General features: G+C 36.7%; 1 protein-coding gene across 11 annotated transcripts; it reads right to left on the bottom strand.

Moving 5' to 3' along the window:
* Positions 1 to 527: 527 nt before the first annotated feature.
* Positions 528 to 22,741, bottom strand: pbl (epithelial cell transforming 2 pebble). Of its 11 annotated transcripts, none has more exons than XR_006261001.1 (17): positions 21,781 to 22,739; positions 18,964 to 19,174; positions 18,204 to 18,339; positions 17,288 to 17,497; positions 16,731 to 16,877; positions 15,154 to 16,488; positions 14,061 to 14,195; positions 13,512 to 13,758; positions 12,853 to 12,980; positions 12,374 to 12,770; positions 11,779 to 12,219; positions 11,370 to 11,524; positions 11,183 to 11,268; positions 10,583 to 10,675; positions 9,598 to 9,772; positions 5,583 to 7,512; positions 528 to 4,560 (listed from the first exon to the last, which is right to left on the bottom strand). XR_006261001.1 is itself a non-coding variant. In XM_043419035.1 (17 exons), the coding sequence occupies exons 1-17, from the start codon at positions 21,845 to 21,847 to the stop codon at positions 4,518 to 4,520; spliced, it is 4,071 nt and encodes a 1,356-aa protein (XP_043274970.1). In that variant the 5' UTR covers positions 21,848 to 22,739; the 3' UTR covers positions 528 to 4,517. The 11 variants fall into 11 exon arrangements, 8 of the variants coding, with proteins under 8 accessions (XP_043274970.1, XP_043274968.1, XP_043274967.1 ...); XM_043419035.1 differs by having other exon boundaries at positions 7,394 to 7,512; positions 10,637 to 10,675; XM_043419033.1 differs by having other exon boundaries at positions 7,394 to 7,512; positions 18,964 to 19,171.
* Between the last annotated feature and the right edge of the window lie 33 nt (positions 22,742 to 22,774).

The raw sequence follows: 22,774 nt of genomic DNA, 5'->3' as shown, positions 1-22,774 counted from the left end.
GTGACTCGAGGAATTTTGTGTTTGATATAAATATAAAAATGTCCCGGGCGAATGTGATTTGTTTATTGGTTCGTCGAGCGATGACAGAGTCGAAGAAAATAATTTTTAAGTTGAGAAATTGGGGGGAAAGAGTAAAAATAATCGAAAAATCATGAATTTTCATTGTTTTTGTCAAATTTTCTTCCCGCACGTGTCAAGCGCAAAAAATTTTTGGAAAATGTATTAAAAACACGCGCCACAAATGAATGGTTACTTTTGAATTAACTGAAACTTGTTTCTTTTATCGTGATTAAAAATATAAATAATGGAAATGTAATTTTGTTAAAAGTTCTTTCCCCATCGTAGCATGCTCGAGTGAAGCGAATCGATAGAGCTCAAGTTTTAATTCAATTCGAAAAGCTTGCGCCAAAAATAACACGCGATTATTCGGCCACCGAAGAAATATTTTACACTAAAATGTGAATTCCCACTGAAGCATTATGAATTTCTCATTTTTCAGGATTCAATTAAATAAATAAAACAACAACGCCGTTTTCGAATTTACATATTAAAGGTTCTTCAAATCATTTATACAATGCAGTATTACTATGTTTCATATATAAATAGTTTGGATAATCATTGTAGAGTTTATCGAAATATATATAACGATACAAGATACTCGTACGATTTCATTAAAAAATATTCTAATCGTGTAAACATTTTATATTGTTTATTCTACAAGTGCGAGCTCGCGTTCGCTTTCCAACATTTTTTATTTTCCTTATTTTAAGCTGAAGCCGTAACAACTACAAAATATTTACAATAATGCAGATTCAGTTGTAAAATACCGTCCGTGCGAGTTTTACCAAATTTGTGGCTCGATATGTTTATTCCTTTTTGTAGATTTTTTTTCCATTATCATTTTTTTCCTCATCTCTGATCTGCGTTTCACGGTTTCGGGTACTGTACCAGCAGTTTAACAGCCCAGCTGTATGCGCACAACCAACGCAATCTCGTAACCCATTTTTTGTCATACAACGAATGAAATAATCTGACGAAATGATACCTCTCGAAAAGCTGACAGGAAAATGAAAAAAATTGAAAAAAAAAAATAAAAAACAGAGTCGCACGAACGGAAAATTACTGACACTTCTCTCACCCTTACGACATAAATCCTCAACTAGCTCAAGCAGACATTTTTTTATTCCTTTTCCCTGCCAACACAAAAAGTTCCATTCGCGAAACAACCTATGGAATTATTTATGTACACACTCGAATCTCCAAATGAAAAGTACAGCGGAATAGAAAGAAAAAATAACGTCGAACTGTGAAAAATGTTGTGTAACCACAATTTTTTTACGTGGAATACAGAGTTTGGTATTGAATTGTTTTGCAATGAGAAAAAAAAGTGAGGATTGGCGTTCCTGGCAACGTTTCGGATGATTCATAGAACGGCTTTTTGAAACAGAAATTCGTTAATAAATTGGTGAATGAAAATGTGATGTAGTTCTAAATTCTGCGAAAATCTACGACCAATTTTCGCGATATATCGCAGCTAAAAATTCCTCTTTTTCCGGAGATGTATTTTGTCCTTATAAAAATCAAACAACCATTTAATCGTATAAATAAATGTCGACTCGGTAAGATCGTACTACCTCGATCGGTTCGCGAAGACCATCGCTTTAAACACTCTCACAACGTGATCTCTACCTGCAAGAGATTAGAAAAGAAATAAGAAGCTGCAAAAAGTAGGAAACTCAGTGGATTTTCACAGATTGCAGTTCCCACGTTTCAACTAAATTGCTCATAAATTTTATCTTGACTTTCAAACATCCATCAAGCCACTTGAAATCCTGAATCCCTGACGAAAGAATTAAGGGTATTAAAAATTCCGAAAGAGAATATTTTAAAGCAGAAATCACTCATCAGCAGCACTACGAAACTTCCTCTGGCTCTGGATCTTACATTTTTGTTCCTGATTTTCCTCCCGATACACTTGGAAGTCTCAATTATTACATTTCTTCATTTATTTTTTTTGAATTTACACACAACTTTTTCGCGAGGGATTCAAAATAATGGTACACTGAGAAAAAACATGTTTCATTGACACCCTGTAATAATGCCACATTTCGTTGCTGCAATAACTTTTTTCTCTCAATGTAGTACTTTTTCCTCAATTAAAAACTATTTACATTCGTACGACCCGAAACTTTATCTCGTAATCGAATATGCACTCGTTTTCCTATAACTTACGAACTAATCCTATAAAAAACATTTATACCACAATAATTGGACAGCTTTTCATCAACGTAGATCATTACATTCTATGTGGAGAACTTAAATAAGAATCGGCAACTAGACGTTGATAACGATATGTTTGAAATTATTTATGATTGAACGCCTTAAGGCATTTCCCATAGCACATGTGCGTTGACCGAATTCCGAGTGAATCGATTTATTTTTCGCTTGAATAATTAACTATTACGAATATTGGATTTCATACATTTCGCTGTAATTTAAACGATATGCTCGAATTACCCGAGGCCATTTCAGAGCTCATTACGATGTTCATCAAATTACGTACCGGTATTTCACGAAAATCGTTGATGAAATTGTCCCTGATTAAAAAGACTATCAATTAGTGACTTGACGAAATGAATTTTTTTTTTTTTTTTTCTTTTCAATTCGCTGTAAACGGAGCACCAATTACTCGATGAGCACACATTATAGACGATTATTTATTGGTATCAAAAAGTGTGGCAAACTTCTGTTGACCCGAATCAAAGATATAAATTTTACGAAGTGTATAGATAAATTTTGAAGTTTGTTTGGCATGTTGGGTCGTTTTATAGAAAAATTGTACAATTAAGGCAGGTTGGACTTGCAAATTTGTATGCTTCGAACGAGTTAATCGCAATAATCGCGTATCTCATTCGGGCATTGTGGATCTCATCCAATTGAACTTCGAAACCAGCAAGCATCGAAAAATTTACTGGTTTCTCTGATAATGAAAATTCTCCCGAAATACCATACATTTCTCTGCTCCAGAGAAACGAAATATTCGCATTAAAAAATTTCAAAAGTTTGGCAAGCTCCTATCCACTAGTTCTCGCTACATTTTCTCATTGTACTTTCCCTCACTCGTCATCGTTTCCATACATTATCTACTGCTCGCTCGTTCGTCGAACTTTTCATATACGAACAATGGGAAAAGACACGTGGTGCTAAATAATTTTTCATATCCGGTGCGTTACGAGTTTTATGAATTTCTCGTTTTCACTCACAAAGCTGAGTATGTATACGAGATACAGTCACGCACAAAATATAGAACGCATCAAAATGTGCAGTTTATCAATAATGAAAAAAATGGAGAAAAAAAAATGTAGAACTGGAAATCAAATCGTTCATTAGAATACAAATTTTTTTACAATTCTTCGGAGCACGCAGAAAATGATTTCTGACACTCAATCAAATAAAGGTGTGAAAAATATGAAAGGATAATTCTTCAGCCTCACATTTTAAAACGTTTGAAATTTCTCATATTTTTGGTGTTTTTCGAAAAATATCTTCAGTAATTTTCCGGAGGATTATCTCAAGTAAAAAGTAACGATTTTGAGGTAATTTGTTAAAATTCAATAGCAAATTGATCATTGGAAATGTCGAAAGTCTCGTATACATCCTGGGAAAAAAAAACACCGTAAAAATGTCCACTTTAGCCTGGCAAAGTTGTACAATAGTACATAAACGCATTGCGTTTTGGAGTCGCAGTGCATTAAAGCCGAGGCTTAAAAGCTATTTCATCGTTTTGACGACGATGTATACGAGTGTGAGTGTGTTTGTGTTCGTATATATTATGGGATAACGAAAATTTTCATCCCGCGTTTATACATAGGCACAATTATGGCACTTGGCACGAAGTTTTCGTTAACTCTATGCTGAATAATGCAACGCTATTTCACGAGAGGGCAAAACTTGGATAAACTGGTATACAAAGACGAATATATAAAACGTTGTTACGGACGAATTAACGTGTACACTTTGACTCGAGGTTTGATGAGAGAAAAAAACGAACAGAAAATTTACATAACATCAGCCGGAAGTTTGAGATGATAGGAAAACTTTGTTGACATTATTAAAACGATGAGGAATCTTGAAACGAGAATGCTTCTCGATATTTTTGGAGTATGATCGGCACTCCAATTTCTACACTAATATTGTGCCTATAAAAACCAATATTTTTTATTGCATCGTTGAAAATTAATAATTATTATATAATTATTTCGTGAACAATACGAAACAATTGACATAATAATTCATTTATTATTTCCCATAACGTTTCCGATGACTCGTGTTTTCCATCGTACGAATAAGTGTAAACGATCATTTGGAAAATCGTACGTATCAGCACATGGCCGAGTGCTCTTCGCTCCTTTTCTCCAGTCTATTGAAGTCAAATTGACGTTTGATCGGCGAGCCTCGTGTGGAAGTGAAAAAAAACGCAGGAGCACGGTGAAGCTTTGTCGTATTCGCTCCTCGTCTCAGAGCTTCCCCTTGTCCTGAACCACTTCCTCCGAACAGTTTCTAATGAGTGAAAAAAAAATATAAAAATTATAGAAGCAAGAATCTGTTTCGAGTGGTTGATTTTTGTGGCGTGACTAATGAATGAATCTTGGGAGGAGTTGCCGATGTTTTGGGAAAATAAAATTCCCTCCACACAATTTTCACTTAATTTGAAGACACAGAAATGTAGCATTTTTACCAAAAACTTTATTATCCTGGTCTTGTATCATTGATAAAGAAACAATGTCAAAATTGATTTTCCACGTGAACGATAAATTGAGCAACAACTGGATTCCCAACGACCGTAAGAATATTCATATTTTACGGGATACTTGAATCGAGAGTTTTCGAAAATTGGACGAATAAATCATACGACCTTAATTTTGGACAAAACTTTTCCGTTTGCCGATCTTTATTACCTTCGGGCTCATCCTCATAAATCACGGGCTAAGCTACCCGGTGAAACCGAACGGTCTAAAGGTCGAATCACAGTTCGCTTGCTCATCCTCCACTTTCTCTTTTGTATATTGCTGTCAGGACTGTTCAATCTCGCGCAAACATTTTTTTTCGACAAACCCTAAAGTGCACGAAGCATAATAAAAATCATAGGGAAGGAAAATCTCCACAATTTCCGGTTTCCAAAAGATCGTATGACATCCAAGTGGCTAACGGGAAGGCTTGAAAACTTTATTTTTATAAGTAAAGACTAAAAAAGAAAAAAAATTCTTCAAGTCAAGAAATCCAAATAATCGTTTTCTCCTCAGGGCATTTGCCCCGAGAATCTTCCGTCGTCATAATTCGCACTTTGCCAAAAAATAAAAATACATCACTGGGCGTAACTTTTCAACAACCGAAGCAAAACACGAGCGGTAAACTAGAGAAAATAAAAAATAATGCCAAATTTGGTTCAGTTTCAAAAAATGTGGAAATTATTATTCCAGAGGTCAAAATGGGATTTGAAACCCTCGCTCGTAACGAGTACAATATACTAATTACACCGAATCAGGCCCAAATTCCGATGGGATTGAATTTACGGCTCTAACCTTTTTCGATCATGACGAGGCTTACGCCCGAACGCCTTTCGTTGAGCTCTGCGTGTGAATAACACCAAATCGTGCAGGTGGCTAAACAAATATTTATGGAATCAAGCCGCACTTCAATAGGATTACAATAGCAAAAGCTTGGAATCCGCAAAGTCAATACATTTTCCCGGTTTCTGGTTTCTCCTCGATGCTGATCGATGGAGAATAATTTTAACACAGAAGACAGATGGTGAAACTACTCGATGATAAATTAATAATGGATTAATGCTTGGAAACAAAAAAAAATGAATGCACTGATGCGATTTGTACAAAAGCATATTTCTTGTTCTTTTTAATAATAATAATGATAATGATAATAATAATAAAATGATGACAATATTAATAATTATTAGAATACATGGATTTAAAATTAATATTGAAATATTTTACAGACAAGAAACCATTTTTGTTCTTCTATCTACGCGATACGAACATCGATTTGTTTGAATGATGATTGTACAATAATAATGCGAAATTTGAGACTATTCGGCGATGTGAACCGGCATTCGCCGCCAGTCTTAACGTTAATACATGAATGGCAATAATTAGAAGAAACTTTACGATGAAGGCAGATAGAGAGAGAGCGTTAAATTAGCTTTTTTAGAAGTGTATGAGATTCTATTTTCTTTTCTTTCAGAAATAATAAGCAAAGAAATTTTATTTTTAGAACGGTGACGTCGACGATTTTACCTGATAATTATAATTACAGTCTTGGTGCTCTTCTCGTCAACGTCGCCGTCTATTTATTATTAAGAAAGGAACACATTGAGGCACGATTCGGTATTCGATTAAGGCAACTCATTGTTTCATCGTTGTTTCAAGAAATACGCGTCGAAAAGACCAGAGCACTGGCGCAACGACAGATGGCGATTTCAAAAATCGTGTAAATCCCTCTTGTCTGGTTATTTAATTTCTTGTAATTTTTGTTTTTAGGCGAAAAAACAAGTCAAGAATTTTCGTGGCTCAAAGCACTTTTAGAGGAACGCTCCTAGCTAATCATTTTTATAAAGGATTTGGAAGCAAAAATCATTCGAATGCTTACGGAGTTATAATTTTTCATTATCTCTACTCACATTGTTCGAAAATTTAACGTTTCGTATTGAGTCTAATATTTTCAATGATTTTATCTGAAATGCTGATACACGAAGAATCCTTTTAGAAGCATTCGGAAAACCACAAATTTAGATCGTGAAACGGGAAAAAACTTTTGGAACATTTTTTTCAATATTTTCGACTTGAAGTGTCTCCTCGAAACTTTCCGCATCAGCATTATTAAAAATGTTCATAGTTCGTGAGAAGGCTGGAATTTCGATGACAAAAATGACTGGCTGTAGACTTGTGTTAGAGCATAAGTATCAAAGAATCGTAATGAGAAAAATTGTGGGTAAGCAGACGAGAGGGAGAACAAGTTTTGTACAAAAGAAGCGCATCGAGTTCTTTCTTACAAAACTTTGTTAGTCTCACGAATAATTAGAACGATCAAAGGCCTGTATAGACCAGAAAAATTAGACAGAAGATGTCACGATTAAGGGTTTGATGAAGAGTGCTACGGAAACGTAGAGCTGATAAAGTAGCGATAAACAGGTAGGACGAAACATTGAACACGAGGAAAAATGAAACTAGCCATGAAAAAGCCAAGGGAACGAAACGATTTTTTGTGGTGTTCAATTGTTGTTGTTGTTGTTGTTGTTTTTAGCACAATTGTTAGCAGAGATGGTGACGAATGACGATGATGTTTGATTGTGAGGACGTTTCTGTGATCGGTTTACAACCTTCGCAGCGGAGCCATACTGAGGGAACTGCACTTTGCCTTCCTCGTCGGTTGGACCGACATCGGAGCTACTAGAACCTCGTCACGTGACGGCGAGCCTGAACCACCGTTGCCCAGCTCCTGGAAATACAGAAGGAATAAGGATTTTTTTCATAGCCTTTATTCCTTCTACGAATTGTGGAGAAAAAAAAACAATAAAAATCTTCTACACCGAAGGAATGTGACTTCGAAAACTACCGTGAAAATTCGCAAAGTTAGGAAACAACGGAAAATTATTGTTTTCACGACTAAATTTCAATTTTCAATAACATTCGATTGTTCTTTAAATTCGCGAATTTTCTGTTCTCACGCTCCAGTCGGTTTCGATGTTTAAAAAATCTTTTCAACACAAAATTGAAAATTTTGGACAATAGAAGAGAAAACGAGTTTTCCCATTTCGTATGAGTGACGAATGTATCACGATATTTTCACGGAAAATTTCACTCACAAATCTTTCGGTGTACAGGATAATAATAGTTATGCACATAAAACAGGACAATGAAATGTCTCTACAATACCATGGAAACCACATCATGCATTTTTTATAATTGCTACATGCATCCGCATGCGCAATCACCCGGAAACAAATATCCGAACGAACAGAGGATTGAGAGAAGGTAACGAGAAATAAGAGTGAGCATAAAAACAATGCGGCGAATATTTTGAATATTCCACAAAATAAACATTCTTTCAAAAAATCTTATATTTCCATAGTGCGATGATAATAGACAAAAAGAAATCTGAATGAAACACAAAAATTACATTCGTATTTGTTTCTCACAAAAATCGTAGAAAATCGTTGATTCTTTATCGAGTAAAAAAAAAAAAGAGAAGATTTTCAGTCGCAATCGATGGAAATGCAAATCAATAAATTCATTCGTAGACTCATTGAAAAAATACAATAATTACTTGTGTCCGTGGAACACTGATTTTCTGATTATTTTACACTTAATGGAACAATGATTTCAAACCATAGGAGATAATTCTGTTTCGGCGACTTTAGGGAGCAGATCAACCGAAGAAGAGAAGACACGCAGTTATTAATATAAACTACGCTGCCCGAATTCCTCAGTCGTATCATTGACGCAAATTCATTTTGAGCCAGTCGAAAAAAACTGCAGAAAATTTAAGTTTTCAAAAAAACAGTCAATGTTTTTTTTTCATCGCGAAAAAATATCCCTATATTTTTCTGTGAAAAATCTCTCGACGTCTACAAAAAATAAAAAAAGAAAAAGAAAAAATATGTGATAACGAGTGCAGGAGCCTGGTGATATTTGGACCAAAAAATTGAGGTCATCGTGAAAGGCTCATTAGCGAAGTAAGTATCAAAGTGACTACTTAAATTTTTATTATTTCGTTACTTACATGTGACACGTGGCGAAATATCGATCCACATTTTCATTCGTTTTTTTCGTTCGTTCTTTCTTTTGCTGTGATGTTTTTGTTTTTTTGTTTTGTTTCAACGGATAGGCATGAACACACAAACAATCGTCACCGTCAAAAATGACAAAAAAAAAGAAAAATAAATGCAATTTTTTTGCAGTCGTTCGTTGTGGAACTACGCACGACGTTTTTTTTCGTTCTGGATTGTTTTTTCTCGGTTTTGTCTATCGTATTTTTTTTAACATTATTCATTTCAAATAATTCAATACATGCAAAAAGTTTCGATGACGAGTACCCCAGACGGGTAGGAAGAAACAAATAGATCGCGTTTTGTTTTTTCTTCGAGAAAGCAACAAACTTTTCTGCATACTTAACGATGCGCAAGCTAGAAACAAACAGAGGCATTCGAAGTAAGAAAAAGCATAGATTTTCATACGTAAATTCAAAAGCGAAGCAAAACGAGAGAAAAAAAGTGTTGAAGGAATAATGAAAAGAAAAGAAAAAAACAAACAGTTTTGCAATTCAGTTTCAAAGAAAAATGTGGATTTATGATTCGCATCAAGGAAACAATGCCTCAGCATCAATGCGATCGATTTGGTCAAAGGAAATTTGTTTTTTCTTTGCTTTCTGTCCGGATGCACGAAATATTTTTCGAGCCAGAGAAAAATGCAGGATGCGAGGATAAACGAAGAAATATAATGGATGAACAAACCAGAAAAATGAGAAAGAAGAATATGAGGAAAAATATAATTAGAGCTGTTAGGAATTAGGTTATCAACGAACGTTAATATTGTTGCAACTGGCCAATCGCATCTGGGCTAACTGTTGACTCGCTGGCGTTAGACTGTTGGTCGAGCCGAACGGTGACATCATCGTCGACATTGCTCTCTTCAATTTACTCGGCGTTTTGTTGAAACTGAACGCACGTCCGACTTTCATTCTCGTTCGTGATGCAAATCTATGCACGAAAAATTTCATTAATATTTGTGTTATTCGATTGAGCAAGAAAAAAAGTAGTGCAAATAGCATTGTAACTCGTTCTCCCTTCGTCACAAAAGTTTACGGAACTTCGTCATTTGTTTTAACGTCGATCAAATTCAATATCAATCACAGTGTCGTTTCATATAGAAAGCATTCATTAAAAAGTTCTAAAAAAACTCTTGCGAACATTCGAAGGAAGAAAAGTTTTTTTCCACAAACAGTAGGAGTGTTGCAAAAAATTCAAAACTTGAATAAATCTCCCTGAACCAGTTCAAGTTGGCGAGACTAGAGAATAATTCGGAGATAAAAATGTAAAAAATAAACAAAATACGGTCATAGGTTGATCGGATTCGCACTAAGAAAACGGTGCCGAAGCCACGTCACTCGCAATTCAAAACTCAATAATTCGTGATGTGTCAAATTCATGCAATTTAACCACGTAACAAAGAAAAACCTCGCGATTCGAGTGTAACAAAAACCTGTAGGTTGCAGGAACTTGAAAAAATAAAAAATACTGGAATGTTAAATAGGTAAATGGAAATGTACTCATGAATGGTTAGAAGCACACAGGCAATAGAAACTGCGAATACACGTTTAAAAAACTAGTTCTTGAACTGGCTTATTTGTTAAACCGAATAATGTTATTTTCGTATTTAATTCCTTGAGCAATTGAAGTAGTAACAAAGTGTTAAAAATATATGTATAACCTAATAAGATAAAGCAAGGTGTAGGGTTGGTACAAAAAGCTAGTAAAAAAAATGTAATTCAGCCTGGTGCGAAAACTGACGGTAGTGGGACATGTAACGTGGTTTCACACATGCTATTGAGTAGGAACACATACGGGTCCATATACTCCAGGTAAAAATTATGAAATAGGCTCCTGCAACCAAACGTGATGTCGTCCCATTATTTGTTTTGTTTCAACATGCAATATTGAAAAATAGATATAGATGAATCGAATTTCACAGCATTGGAAAAACGTTTACTGTACAAGTTTTTAAATCATTTTTCATTCTTCAGAAATGAAATTATTGGCGTTAATACGACATATTCGATTGACGAGTGGCCAACGATTCCTAATGAAAAATCTTTTACATTTACATTAAGACAATTTCATGTCTCTAAAGTTGGAATCGCTACGTGGTTATAATAATCGAGGGATTACACAGATTAATGAGAAGTTTTATTTTCAACCGAACACCACGACGGTAAATATCTTCGTTTTGTTTCTCATTCACCGTGAGTATAAAGCCTCGATTGAAAAAATAAATATGCGAAATCTACGTAGCCACTAATAAGCCTCGAAGTGTCAATTATGAAAAATGCAAATTTGTATATTAAAAAAAATCTGAAGAGTTGAAAAATTATTTGAGGTTTTGATACTTACTTAAATGCTTTACTCAATGTACCTAACGCTACGTCACTCGTATCAATCTCAAGTTGATGTGAATCAAGACTTATTAAAAATGTGTCCTGGGAACAACATCAAAACGAGAAAACAATTACGCAGGGTTCTTTCAAAAGATGAAAATATGATCGTTGGGAGATCGTTGGTAAGACAAAAAAATACGTACTGCGTCAGTTTTACAAACGGTATTGGCCATTTGTCTGCACAGTGTCCGTAAATAATTCGTCTTGTTCACTTCCTCGTCAGTGATAGTGAATGAGAAGAGTTTTTCTTTGAATTCCTGATTACTTCGAACCATCAGGGCAAATACTTTTTGACATTCTGCAATGAAAACATCGATGCTTGAAACTTAAAGGGCCAAGATTAATTTGAAAATCCAACAATTTATAGTTTATTAAAGGAACAATTTCGTGAATAAAGTCTAGGAAAACCATGGAAAATTTCGAAAAATTGCCAATGTAATATTTTTTTGAAAAAGAATGGGCAGATTATTTTCAAGTATTTCTTCGAAAGAAACAATGTCAATGATACACCTGAAAAATAATGTGACAAAATTTTTGAAAAAATTGACTCACCGTCAGTTTCTCGAATGTCGACGACTTTTTTAATCGTACTCAGGGAAAGCATCGCGATATGTTTGTAAGGTTTGCCTTGACTGAGTTTCGCCGAATGAAGACCATTCGCTGTGTTAGGACTTTTTAACGAGTTAAAAGCTTTCGATCGTTTTTTGCATATTTCGAGGGTGTCGTTAAATAAGAACAAAACGAGATGATCGCCTCGGCCGCTCAAACTCTCGCTAAGTTCCATAACATCGCATTTGCCGATGAAAGAACGATGCGACGATACTAAGTAAGGCGGACAGTTGTCAATCTCGTTAAATATGTCGAATATCACAACTTGACCCTCCGTTTTTCTTTTATCCTCGTTTATGTATGTCATAACTTCCTTAATACTGCTGATCGACAGTTCCAAGGCGCTATGGTCTGGATTATTCTTATTTGTATGCTTAAGAATATCTGCAACAGATTAATTGCAGATTTCTGTTGCGCATTCGTTGTCTCTCCGTGATTAATTCTTCAACGAAAACTTTTGATGCAACTTCTGTTGAAACTATTACCAGTGAAGAAAACCAGAAATTATGAATATAAATGAAAAATTGGAGAAACTCACCATTTAATAATAAACTAATACTGGGTAGCCTTTGCACCGGTTTGATCAGTAACTCTTTCAGACTTTGTCTGCCGCACTCGGGTTTGGTTTGGCAGATTTTGAGAAAAGCGTGAAACCTCGGCTTATTCTGATCGCACTGATCCAACATTTCTTTTATATTTTCGAAAAAATTAACGTATGGTGGATACGCTTTGACAAGATCCGGCGCATATTTGAGAAATATATTTCCTATGCTAACATCCTCGGCCCAGTGTGCCGCGCTGTAGCGCAATTCTTCCAACATTTTTTTGTGAACTTCGTATATCGGGGGAAAATCCCCAAAAATTTTTTTCACTTCAGTAGTGTTCAGTAACTCGCCACTCGTCTCTATGAGATCCTCCAATGGTGATTTGAACAGCTGTAAGTTGAGAAAATTATTTAAAGATAGTTTCATCGAATATTCTATCCTCGAAAAAAATTCTTGACGAAATTTTACTTACCGTCATTATTGTACTGAGTATACCAACGTAATTCGACTCAGTTTGGACCAATTCGAGGAATACTTGATGTCGTGGTGATAAATTTTTTCTCGATGTTTCTGTCGTTACGGCTTCAACCTCTGGAATATCTGTCAGTTAACCAACACAATCCCATTGTATACTCTCATCTCTTTCCTCTTGTATGGTCCATGTTAATTCATTATTTGACACTCCGAGAAGTGAAGCAACAGCATTGATTTTGTATAGAGAATATTCTTTTTTCCCGGCCTTGAGTTTAAAAACTTGACTTGTTACTGGATAGTGGAGTATTAGTAAAGCAAAATCGTTCGGGTTTCCCGAAACGAATGAACCATAGGAGGAAGGAATATTTTTGATATTGTTGGAAATTACTTTGTTTCACTCCGAAAGTAGGTATTGCAAAATTGCAGCTTCGATTCAAATCCACATGGATACAAGCGACAGAGTAGATCAATCTTTTTGATGATCTTCAAGTTTATATCATTGAATTGCAAGCAATGAAGACTTTAAATTTTCGTTTCTTTTTTGTATTTTTTCAAATTTGGCTAGAAATAAAAACTCGTTGCATTGGAAAGATGCAAACTCCAAGATCATTGCCTTGTTTTTCATATTCATTTTATTCACGAACGGTTCGAACTCACCGTCTAATAATTTGTCCGGACTGGTTGTACAATCCAAAAAACTACCGCTGACGCTGAGGTGACCGGCGTCGCTGATGCTCGACCGTCTCTTGTGCACGGCCGGCGAATCAGCACCGTTCTGCACGAGACTAGATAATGTTTCGGCGAGCCGCTTCCGTTTTCTTCTCGTCGAGGCTGTGGTTGGCGTAGCTGCCTGTTGACTATCTCTTCTGGCTGATGCAGTCGGCGATAAAACGGATTCGAGATACTGTTTCGAAAAATAATTTATTAATTTTTGAATATTCTACTTTCTGTGTCCTGTTCTTGAGTTTCGAACCAAACGTTGCCCGCCGAACATCGACGAGCGTAGAAACAATTGATTAAAAATAATAAAAGGAAAGAACAATTGAAATACGCTGCAAAAATCGTAGCAAATTAATCGTCATTGACCATCAAAAAATTTACGTCCAAATTGTGTTTCGGCCAAATAGAAAATAACCCCGAAGCAAAAAGTAATTTTTTTTTCTAAGCATCAAGAAAAATGTGCTACAGCGAAATATTCGTACTTACATCTTCGAAAAGATATTCCTTCTCATCCGCTGCCCCTTCATTTTGTACAGAGGTCCAGAACCATTCGGCTTTGACAATGTGGGCCCGAACCGAGGCCAAGTCAGGTAACGCATTTACGTTGGACTCGTCTACTACCTGCGAAAATATATTACTCAGGGTTAAGATGTTTTCAAGAATTTTCTAGTAAAACCTTTTTTTTTTCTTTAACAAGACGAATCACCAGGACGGCACGTTTCAACGAATTCTTACAAGAGGGGATTACTCCTACCACTTTTAATCAGTCAAGGAAAAAGTTAGCTAGAAAAATATGTTCATACACATTTTCCAAATACCCGCTTATCGATTACTAATATTGTTATAATTACGAAACGGGATTTAAAATTGCATTCATTCTCGGGCAAAGGACTTAAATATTGCTAAAATAATATATTTTCATGTTGTTCATTCATGATTTTAATGCTTTTTGTATTTCTTCGGTATGTTAGTGGTTTGACAAAAATCAGAAAATTTCTAACCATCTTTTAGGTGTGAAAATATATTTTTAATAACGCCGGAAGGTCGTCAACAAACTTCATTTTTATCTTTATAATGTACGAATTTGTTTTCAGTTGCACACACTTGTGTTCCATAGTTATGAAAAACAAAAAAAAACAAATTGCTAAGGTAATATTTTGAAACTTGTTCATTGTTATGACGAATATTTTCACTAAAGCATGACAACGATTAGACATTTTACAATAGATTTCTCAGCAAATTGTGCAGAATTTTCTTCCGGTCACAAACAAATTGGTCGACATTTTTACAGAGTTATTATCATCGAAAAACCATGTCAAAAATCTGAAAGATGGTTCGATTTTTTCACATGTTTGTCCAGTCATCAAGCATCAAAATTTCAATGACAACGTTGATGGGGAAGATTTTCGATTCATTGCAATAATAAGTGACCACGGCGATCGTTATCAAGGCTCAGAGTTCCAAACAATACACCAGGTTCCCCAAAACTAATTTCGAAAAAAGGCCGATTGCAAGATAGTCGATTTACACGTAGTACAAAACCGCATTACAAATGCCCTCTGAATAAAAGAATTGCTACCGCAAGACGAGGTTTGTCCTCGAACCGCTTCGGTCTCACATTTTCGCCTCTGTTGAGAGTTCTCAGCTTGACGCAGGACTGAGAAAAATCCTCGAAACTTCCCTCGACGAGACTGCTATTTGAGCTAATTTTTGAAACATCGCGATTTGCTATTCGAGGGATTTTTGCACGAGCAGGTAAGGGACTGGGCAACGGTGTGTATTTTTGCCTCGGTGGTATTTTCTCGAGGCCCTTACGAGCGGGACTGACTTGCATGCTCTGTTTGAAAGTATGTGGGAAATTGATTTCGCTCATTTTAGCCAACAAGTTGGTTGCGAGTTTGAGTGTGCTCGAAGAATAATTACTTTTTCGGCACAAGGGAGGCGAGTCATTGATGAATTGATCGGAGACGAAGGAATCATGTTTTTTCTCCAAATTTGGATGGGAATGAGTTTTTACAAATTTGGAGTGATCAGGTGTTGTGATTTTAGGGATGGCGAAGCATGATTTCGACTTCCTCCAGCGTACGTAACGACGCGGTATTATTATTTTCTTATGAGATGACGACGAGATCACGCTGCGATTGTGAGTGTCAGATTGAAATTTGAAACATTTTGATCCCAGTTCTGCCGGAGCACTGGAACATTTGAGAGGCTGCCAATGTGGTAAAATGGTGCTAAACTCGTTTCCCCAATTATTGGACAGTGCGATTGTTTCCGAAGTTTTATACGCATCAGCGCTCGTCGCTTGCGGCACAAATGCGTCAATGTCCATTTCCATTTCTCGACTCTCCTCGTCCTGAATGAATTCACTGTTGTTTTGCTTTCTTGCAATCGTTCCCGATCGTGCTAAAATTTTTTCGCTGCTGTTGAACATCTCGCAAGACATAGCCGTCGACATGGAACTGTCAATTCCTGAATCCATTTCGCTCTCGTTTCTCGTCGAATTTCCCGACATAGTTTCCAAATTTTCCGGCAATGTTCCACCTCCGGAACTATTCCAATCTATCATTATTGCTGAATCCTCGCTCAAATTATTTGCCATCAAATTCCCTCTTGAATTATCCTTGTTCATGATGCAACCACCCGACCAAGACGGCATTTCATACATGGAGATCGATCTCTCACCACGTTTTCGACGAATCATTGTATTGCTCAAGCCACTCAAAGAATCCCACGTGTTTAACGAACGTGGTATTGTGTTTGTGTATGGATTGTAAAAAGTAAAGGAAAATGGCTCCTTACGAAGAAAATTAAAAGTAGCCAGTCTTGATTCGCCCGATGTGCGCTTGAAATATGAAAATTTGTTTGTTTGCGTGTCGGCAATCCTGCATCGTCGATTTCCCATATCCGTAACCTATGCAGATTTTTTTCAACAGCCCAACACATGTTAATCGATGCAATTATATTTCAATTATGCCTCAATGATTGTCACTTGTTTCTTTCAATTTGTATTTCATTCGTAGTTCGATAAATTAAACAGTGAAAAATACTGAAATCGTAGTTCTCGCCGTTCTACCGTTTTTTTTTTTACATTCCATTTTCAACATCATCCTCCTCTCTCGTTATCTCGCTTTTTTATGGATACTTTCAACTTACCACGTGCGTGCAATTCGGGTCGTCAATTTCAGTAGGTTCACCGCCCTGTTGCTGCAAAACTTCGCACATGTGTTTCTTCTCATCCTCAGGAAAACCGAAGAAGCAGACTTTGGCACCGACGAAAGGCTTGAGCTTAAAATTTGCGACCTGTTGAGAGGAAGGCAGACTATTGTAGAAAAATTGATTCATCGTTTCCCATTCGAATTACGCTAAGATAAAATCAGGAGAAAATTCATATTTTTCACCGGTGTTATTTCATTAATTTGAAACGTTGAAAACGGAAGTCCAAATATTTTTGACCGTTAGAAAAAGTATCGAAAAACATCGAAAAGCAAGCGCACATAACAAAAACACGATAAATTAAAATAAATATTTGTTTTTCCTTCACGAGTAATTTTTATAAACAATAATTTTGTTGAAATATAAAATAGCCTCTATACTAAAGATAAATGTAATTTTCATAACGATGAAAAAAAAAGTGACAGCTCAAATTCTTAGAATTAATGGCCTACAAAATAGAAGAGCTATAAATTATAGAATAAATTATGAAAACTGACCAGTTCCTCATTGTTCCCAAAACTCTTTGTGTCGTATTTTCTGTCCCACAAGGCAGTGACCCAATTCATGGACATAATAGGAACCCGAAATGTGACGGCGTACTTGTACTTTTCCCCGCCGCAACAATTCGCAATTAGATGTGTAACTTTCACGCCCATTTCCTTCCTAATGCTACCGCCCATACTGTGGATCATATTGATGAGTTTCGTCTAGACAAACAACCACAAAATCCATTTTCATTCGAAGATACCGGAAGTGTGTAGGTGTCAATGTCTGGCAATGATCCCTGCAACGCTTATTTTTTCATCTACACATTTATTTGATGATACGGAAATCAGCACATTGGGATGCAGTGAGCGATCTTCAATTCTCTATTAAAAAATATTTTTCAATTATTGTAAAGGTTTTACGTTTTGATGGTGGACTGTAAAAAATCAAACTCTCATATTGTTTCTAATGATATTCCTCCGGCTGATTTGAATTCTGAACGCCAAACAAAACTTTTCAATGCTATAAAATAGTTTCAGATTCTCCAAAAGAAGTTGGAAGTCTAAAAAAATGTTCACTAGAAACTCGTAAGCAAAAACCTCGAAATATTCCAAACGCGTCGTAATTTCATGTATAAATTTCTTAACGTTTTTTTGGATTTCGAATGTCATTTTTTTGACAATCGATTTCGTACCCCAGATCTGGAAAGAAAGTCAGGCGCATCGTTTTTCATTCGTGATTGAGTCGATTTTGTGAAACAGTTACAATTGTTTTTGCGGCTTGTCGCAAAAAATTTTTTGCGCTGTTCCAAAACGTGCGTTCGTTATCGTTGAACTTGAAGCGAACTTCGGAAAAAATTATTCGATTACTAATACCGCAACGGTAGGATAATGTGCTGAGGTAACGTCGAGATAAGAGCCAGCTTACCAATTCATCCTTTTTCCTAAAGCCGGTAAACACGACCACTGTTCCGAGCATGGCTTGAGTGTACAGCGGACGTGAAATACTCGGCAAGGACTCTTTTTTCTCCGCCAACTGCAGCAACGCCGTTGGTCCCAATATTCTGTGAACAAAATGAATAATAATTAATGAATAACTACTACAAATAAAATACGAAGAATTGAGTCAATTTGGAACAAAAATAGCGACTTTGTTTGCCCGACGATAGTCGAGTGATGTCAATATTAGTTCTCCAAATCTGGGGATCGTTCGTTAAAAGTAAACATTTTCCTTTTGCAATTTTCCGAACGAAAATCCTTCGGTTGTACCAAAAAATTGGAAACAAAACACACAGACTATCTCATCAAAAATCGAATCTTATGTCAATTCAATAGAAATTCGGAGTATCATTTAAAATGAATAATCACTAGTGATGAATATCACGAGCAAATATTGCCACTTTCATGAATCATTATTTTCTTTTGTTTGAACTCATTTTTCTTTGCATTCGTTTGCCTGAAAATGAGCAAATGATTTTTGGACAGATCCTTCCACTTCTGATTCAGTTTTCTCTCGAATAAAAGCATGTCGATCAATTTTATTTCTCACGCCCATAAATCATGGCTTCAATCTACTTTTTACGTTTTCAATGTTGGCCAATAATTGATCTTCCCCTACGATCATCTCGAGCGAACATAAAATCTGATTGTGTAATTTAGCAGGATAGCAGTATAGTGATAATAATTACCTGTGGGCACTTTTGTGAAGCGCATCGTACTCCGGTCCCTCGAACTGATTAAGTATAAAATATGTGCAGTACGTGGTGTCCTCGATGTATTCGGAGCCGCAATTGGACTTGAGAACGGGAACGCTGAACTGTTGAGCAGCGGCACCGAGGGCTGCATCATCACAGGTTGGACCGACCAAGCATATCCGTTTTTTCCGAGGTATCCTGGCTGCTGCAATGAAGACAAAAAAATCAGGACGTCGAACGAAAGACGTTAAAATTTATTAAAATTGGAGAATCGGCGGTTGTAGTCGAGGCGAAATGACTCGATTTCAACGCTCATAAAATCGAGTGGATTATTCATGTGAATACAGGAGAAAAAAGCTTCGAAGGAGTGAGATAAAAATTGGTGAATTATGCGATGACGCTGAAGTTTCCAACGTTGGAGTCCAACGAAATGATTGAAAAAAACTCTCCAATAATTCCAGTAATTCTCCTATTTTGTTCCCTGCCAAATTTGCGATTCGTAGTTTTTCAAGCTGCACCAACGATTCGTGAAATAAAAAATTGGTGAATTAAAAACCTTTTTTTCGTTCATTTCGTTGGAGTCCAACGTTGGAAACTTCAGCGTCGTAATTATGCGGGATTTTTCTGGTCTCAATAACGCGTGCGAGAGCCTCTGTGGAAATGACCTTGTTGAGCAATCTCTTTCTTTCTCGACCAAACTAGTTTAAATTCGCTTATTTTAATAACGCAGCTAGTTTAATCGAATTAACGACGACTGTCGACAAGACCATGGGAAAAATATTCCAATTGTTGCGCTCGTGAGAGCGACACGTAAACTCGAGGCAGTAACACCATTTTTCCGTACGCTCTCCAGGGAAATTAGACAGAAAATTCAATGGGTGTGTTTTATATGCTGCGCCGTGAGAAATCGCAAATTCACGAACAAAGGGTGAAAATTCTAGCGTTTCTAGGCGACTCGACTTTTTCCAACGGAACATTCGTTAAAACCGGCAAGGATCTGATACAGACCCGGAAAATTAGTCGCACTTATTTTTCTTCTTTAATATCATTCCACCAACTTAAATCTAGAAAATCTTCTGGCTCGAAATTTCATTGTTTTTTGAAGATAAAGACGCAGACGTTGCGCACGAGCTTATCTCTCTCTCTCTCTCGCCCTCTCTTTCCCTCTTGAAGATAAATTAGTGACTCTAATGGCTTATCTCTCGAAATGATAAATTTATTCTTCCATCGAACTCAGCGAAAAAAGGGTGGAAGCGAGTTCAAATATTACAAACACACCCAAACCCAGCGAATTGCATGTTGATCCAATGTTATGAAGAAATTGTAGAAAAAAACCATTCGCAGCTAAAAAATTCAACCTCAGAATCGATGTACAAACTCTTCTATCGACTTCTCTAATCTTTTTCACATCTGTTTTTCTTCTTCGGTTCATTGCGAATCGTTGGAAGACGCATTTCGAAAATGAATCCAAATTCAAACAATCGCATTATTCACCATTTTTATTACTACAAACTTCCCATTTCCTCTTTTCACAGATGCTGAATTATTTCAAAATCTTCATTGTTCTTGTTAAATTCACAAGAATGGTGAACGACAAACTCATTCTTATTCTTGACAAAAGATGCCTCGCAACATTCTATTTATACGAGCACCAGAAAAATTTGAATGAAAACCATGGCTACTCGATGACAAGAAGAAAAGACACTAAACGAACACCAAAAAATAATGTCTTCTGGTCCTTGGAAATATTACTGGCCCTGATTTCACTATTCGAAAGAAAGTAAGAGAAAGAATGTGCCTAGAATTATTGAAATTCGAATTACATTTTTCAGAATCTGTCAAATTTTGTTGAGTGTCGATCGAAGAGTCATGAATTGTTGAGCAAGTTTCGAAGCTTGGTGTAAATAATTTTTTTGCCTAGTATAATTAAATAAAAAGGTCAAGAAAAATTGTTTGGATTTGACTTAAGTTCAAAGTAGCGTAACACAAAGCAGAACGGAAAGAACTTTTTGAAATTTTGTAGCGCAACCGCAGAACAACGAGGCGGAGAGCCATAATTCAGTTAGCCTGTAGTACAAAAATCATTAAAAAATATTTTCGAAAAACAAGTAGCTGAAATATTCGAGTCTTAACAACAACATTCGGTTTGTATACGTATATGTAAATAAAATGTGTATATTTTGTTTTATTCGTCAGTTTCAAGGAAAGAAGACTGGTGGGAGATTTTTTTCGCAAATGCCGGATCATCGTCGAACTCTGACGTAATTTTACCCAAAACCTGAATGTGTCAAGGCCGAAAATGCAAAAAAAAACACTAAAGTGAGAAAAAACATCGCGAAACCTTGCGAAAATTTTGAAATCATCCTCCCATGTATTTGGGGGAAAAAGAAAGATCGAAAAAAAGTGGGAAAAATGTGAAAATTGGAGACGACCAGATTGAAGGATGACAGGAAAGCGTCCGACGTCGGAGTTTTCCGTAGTGGTAAGGTTAGTTAAACGACAAGTATGAAAATGTTATGATTAATACATATATACTTTTTGTTCAATTTCGGTGCATAAATAAAGCTCAAACTTTTATTATTCATTGAGATTAACCACGGCTTGGTATAGTCCCCCCTCTCAGCCGCGGTTTTACTCGCTCTGTCTGTTCCTCTCTTGCTCACCGATCGAAAAACACGCGCGAGGGAGCGAACGAGCGAATAAGAGAGAGAGTGAGAGAGAGAGATGGATAGATAGAGAGGGAGGTAGGAGAGAAGAATGAAAATGAAAAAAGGCACAAAACTCGAGACAAGATCGAACAAAAAAACTTACGCTCTGTCTTGACCGTCTCCTCACTATTTATATCGCTGATACTGCTGTGAACGCTTTGCTCTTCCATTTTGGCCCCTATCGTAGTTACAACATCGGTCCACCGCACTTTTATAACGATTTTTTTACGCGTACGTTAAGATTCGTTACGACGCAAGGATTCAGGCGTTAAAAAAAAACAAATCCTGTTCACGGAACACTCGAGAGGCGCGCAAGAGCGACCAACTACGCGAACGTTTATTTATCATTTAAAATCCATCGTTCGCCCATCGGCGGACGCACGCGAAACACTGATTTTCAACTTTCAGCATGAAAAGTCACGAGGAGAGCGGCGTGCGGGAAGGGGACAAGAGGGCTATAGGAGGTTAGAATAAGAAAAAAATACGCACACACGCACTATATCTTGTGTTGGTTTACGAGCGAAAAATTCGAGTTCGCTCGTTCCGCAATCTATCGACTCGCTTTTGCACTGCACGAAGAGAAGTTTCCTCCTCTTTTCTCTTTCTCTCTCTCTCTCTCTCTCTCTCTCTCTCACTCACTCACCAACCTATATTCACAATGATTCCTTCGGTTTCCCACCGCACGTCACTATGGCGCTGGCCTCCGTTTAGGTACACATTAAAACACGACAACAAACTTTTTTCTCGTTTGTTTGATACATCCACGGATCGTTTAGCGAGCCTCATCGGCACTTTTTTCTCTTTCTTGGCCCTTGAGCTTTGCACTCCCAAGGAAAATGAGAGAATCTTTTTTTTCATACTCGCCGCATATCGTGGTAGCACTAAATTATGACAGCTCTCCCCTCCTCTTCTTTCGCGTCATCCCCACTCTTCGCTTACCCAAAGCACAACAGCCACAGTCGTGTCGTGTCCACTCCAGTCCACGCTTCTTGAATTTCGACTCTTCGAAAACCCTTGAATTGTAGTGCGGAGAAATAAGAAGGAACGACTCATCTCCTCCCGCGCCTCTCTCAGAAAACGACGCGCTCGTGTTCATT

Source organism: Venturia canescens, chromosome 5, assembly GCF_019457755.1.
Source record: "Venturia canescens isolate UGA chromosome 5, ASM1945775v1, whole genome shotgun sequence".
In the NCBI taxonomy this organism is placed as follows: domain Eukaryota; kingdom Metazoa; phylum Arthropoda; class Insecta; order Hymenoptera; family Ichneumonidae; genus Venturia; species Venturia canescens.
The sequence above is the reverse complement of the archived record's forward strand: the minus strand, read 5'-3'. Positions and strand labels throughout refer to the sequence as shown.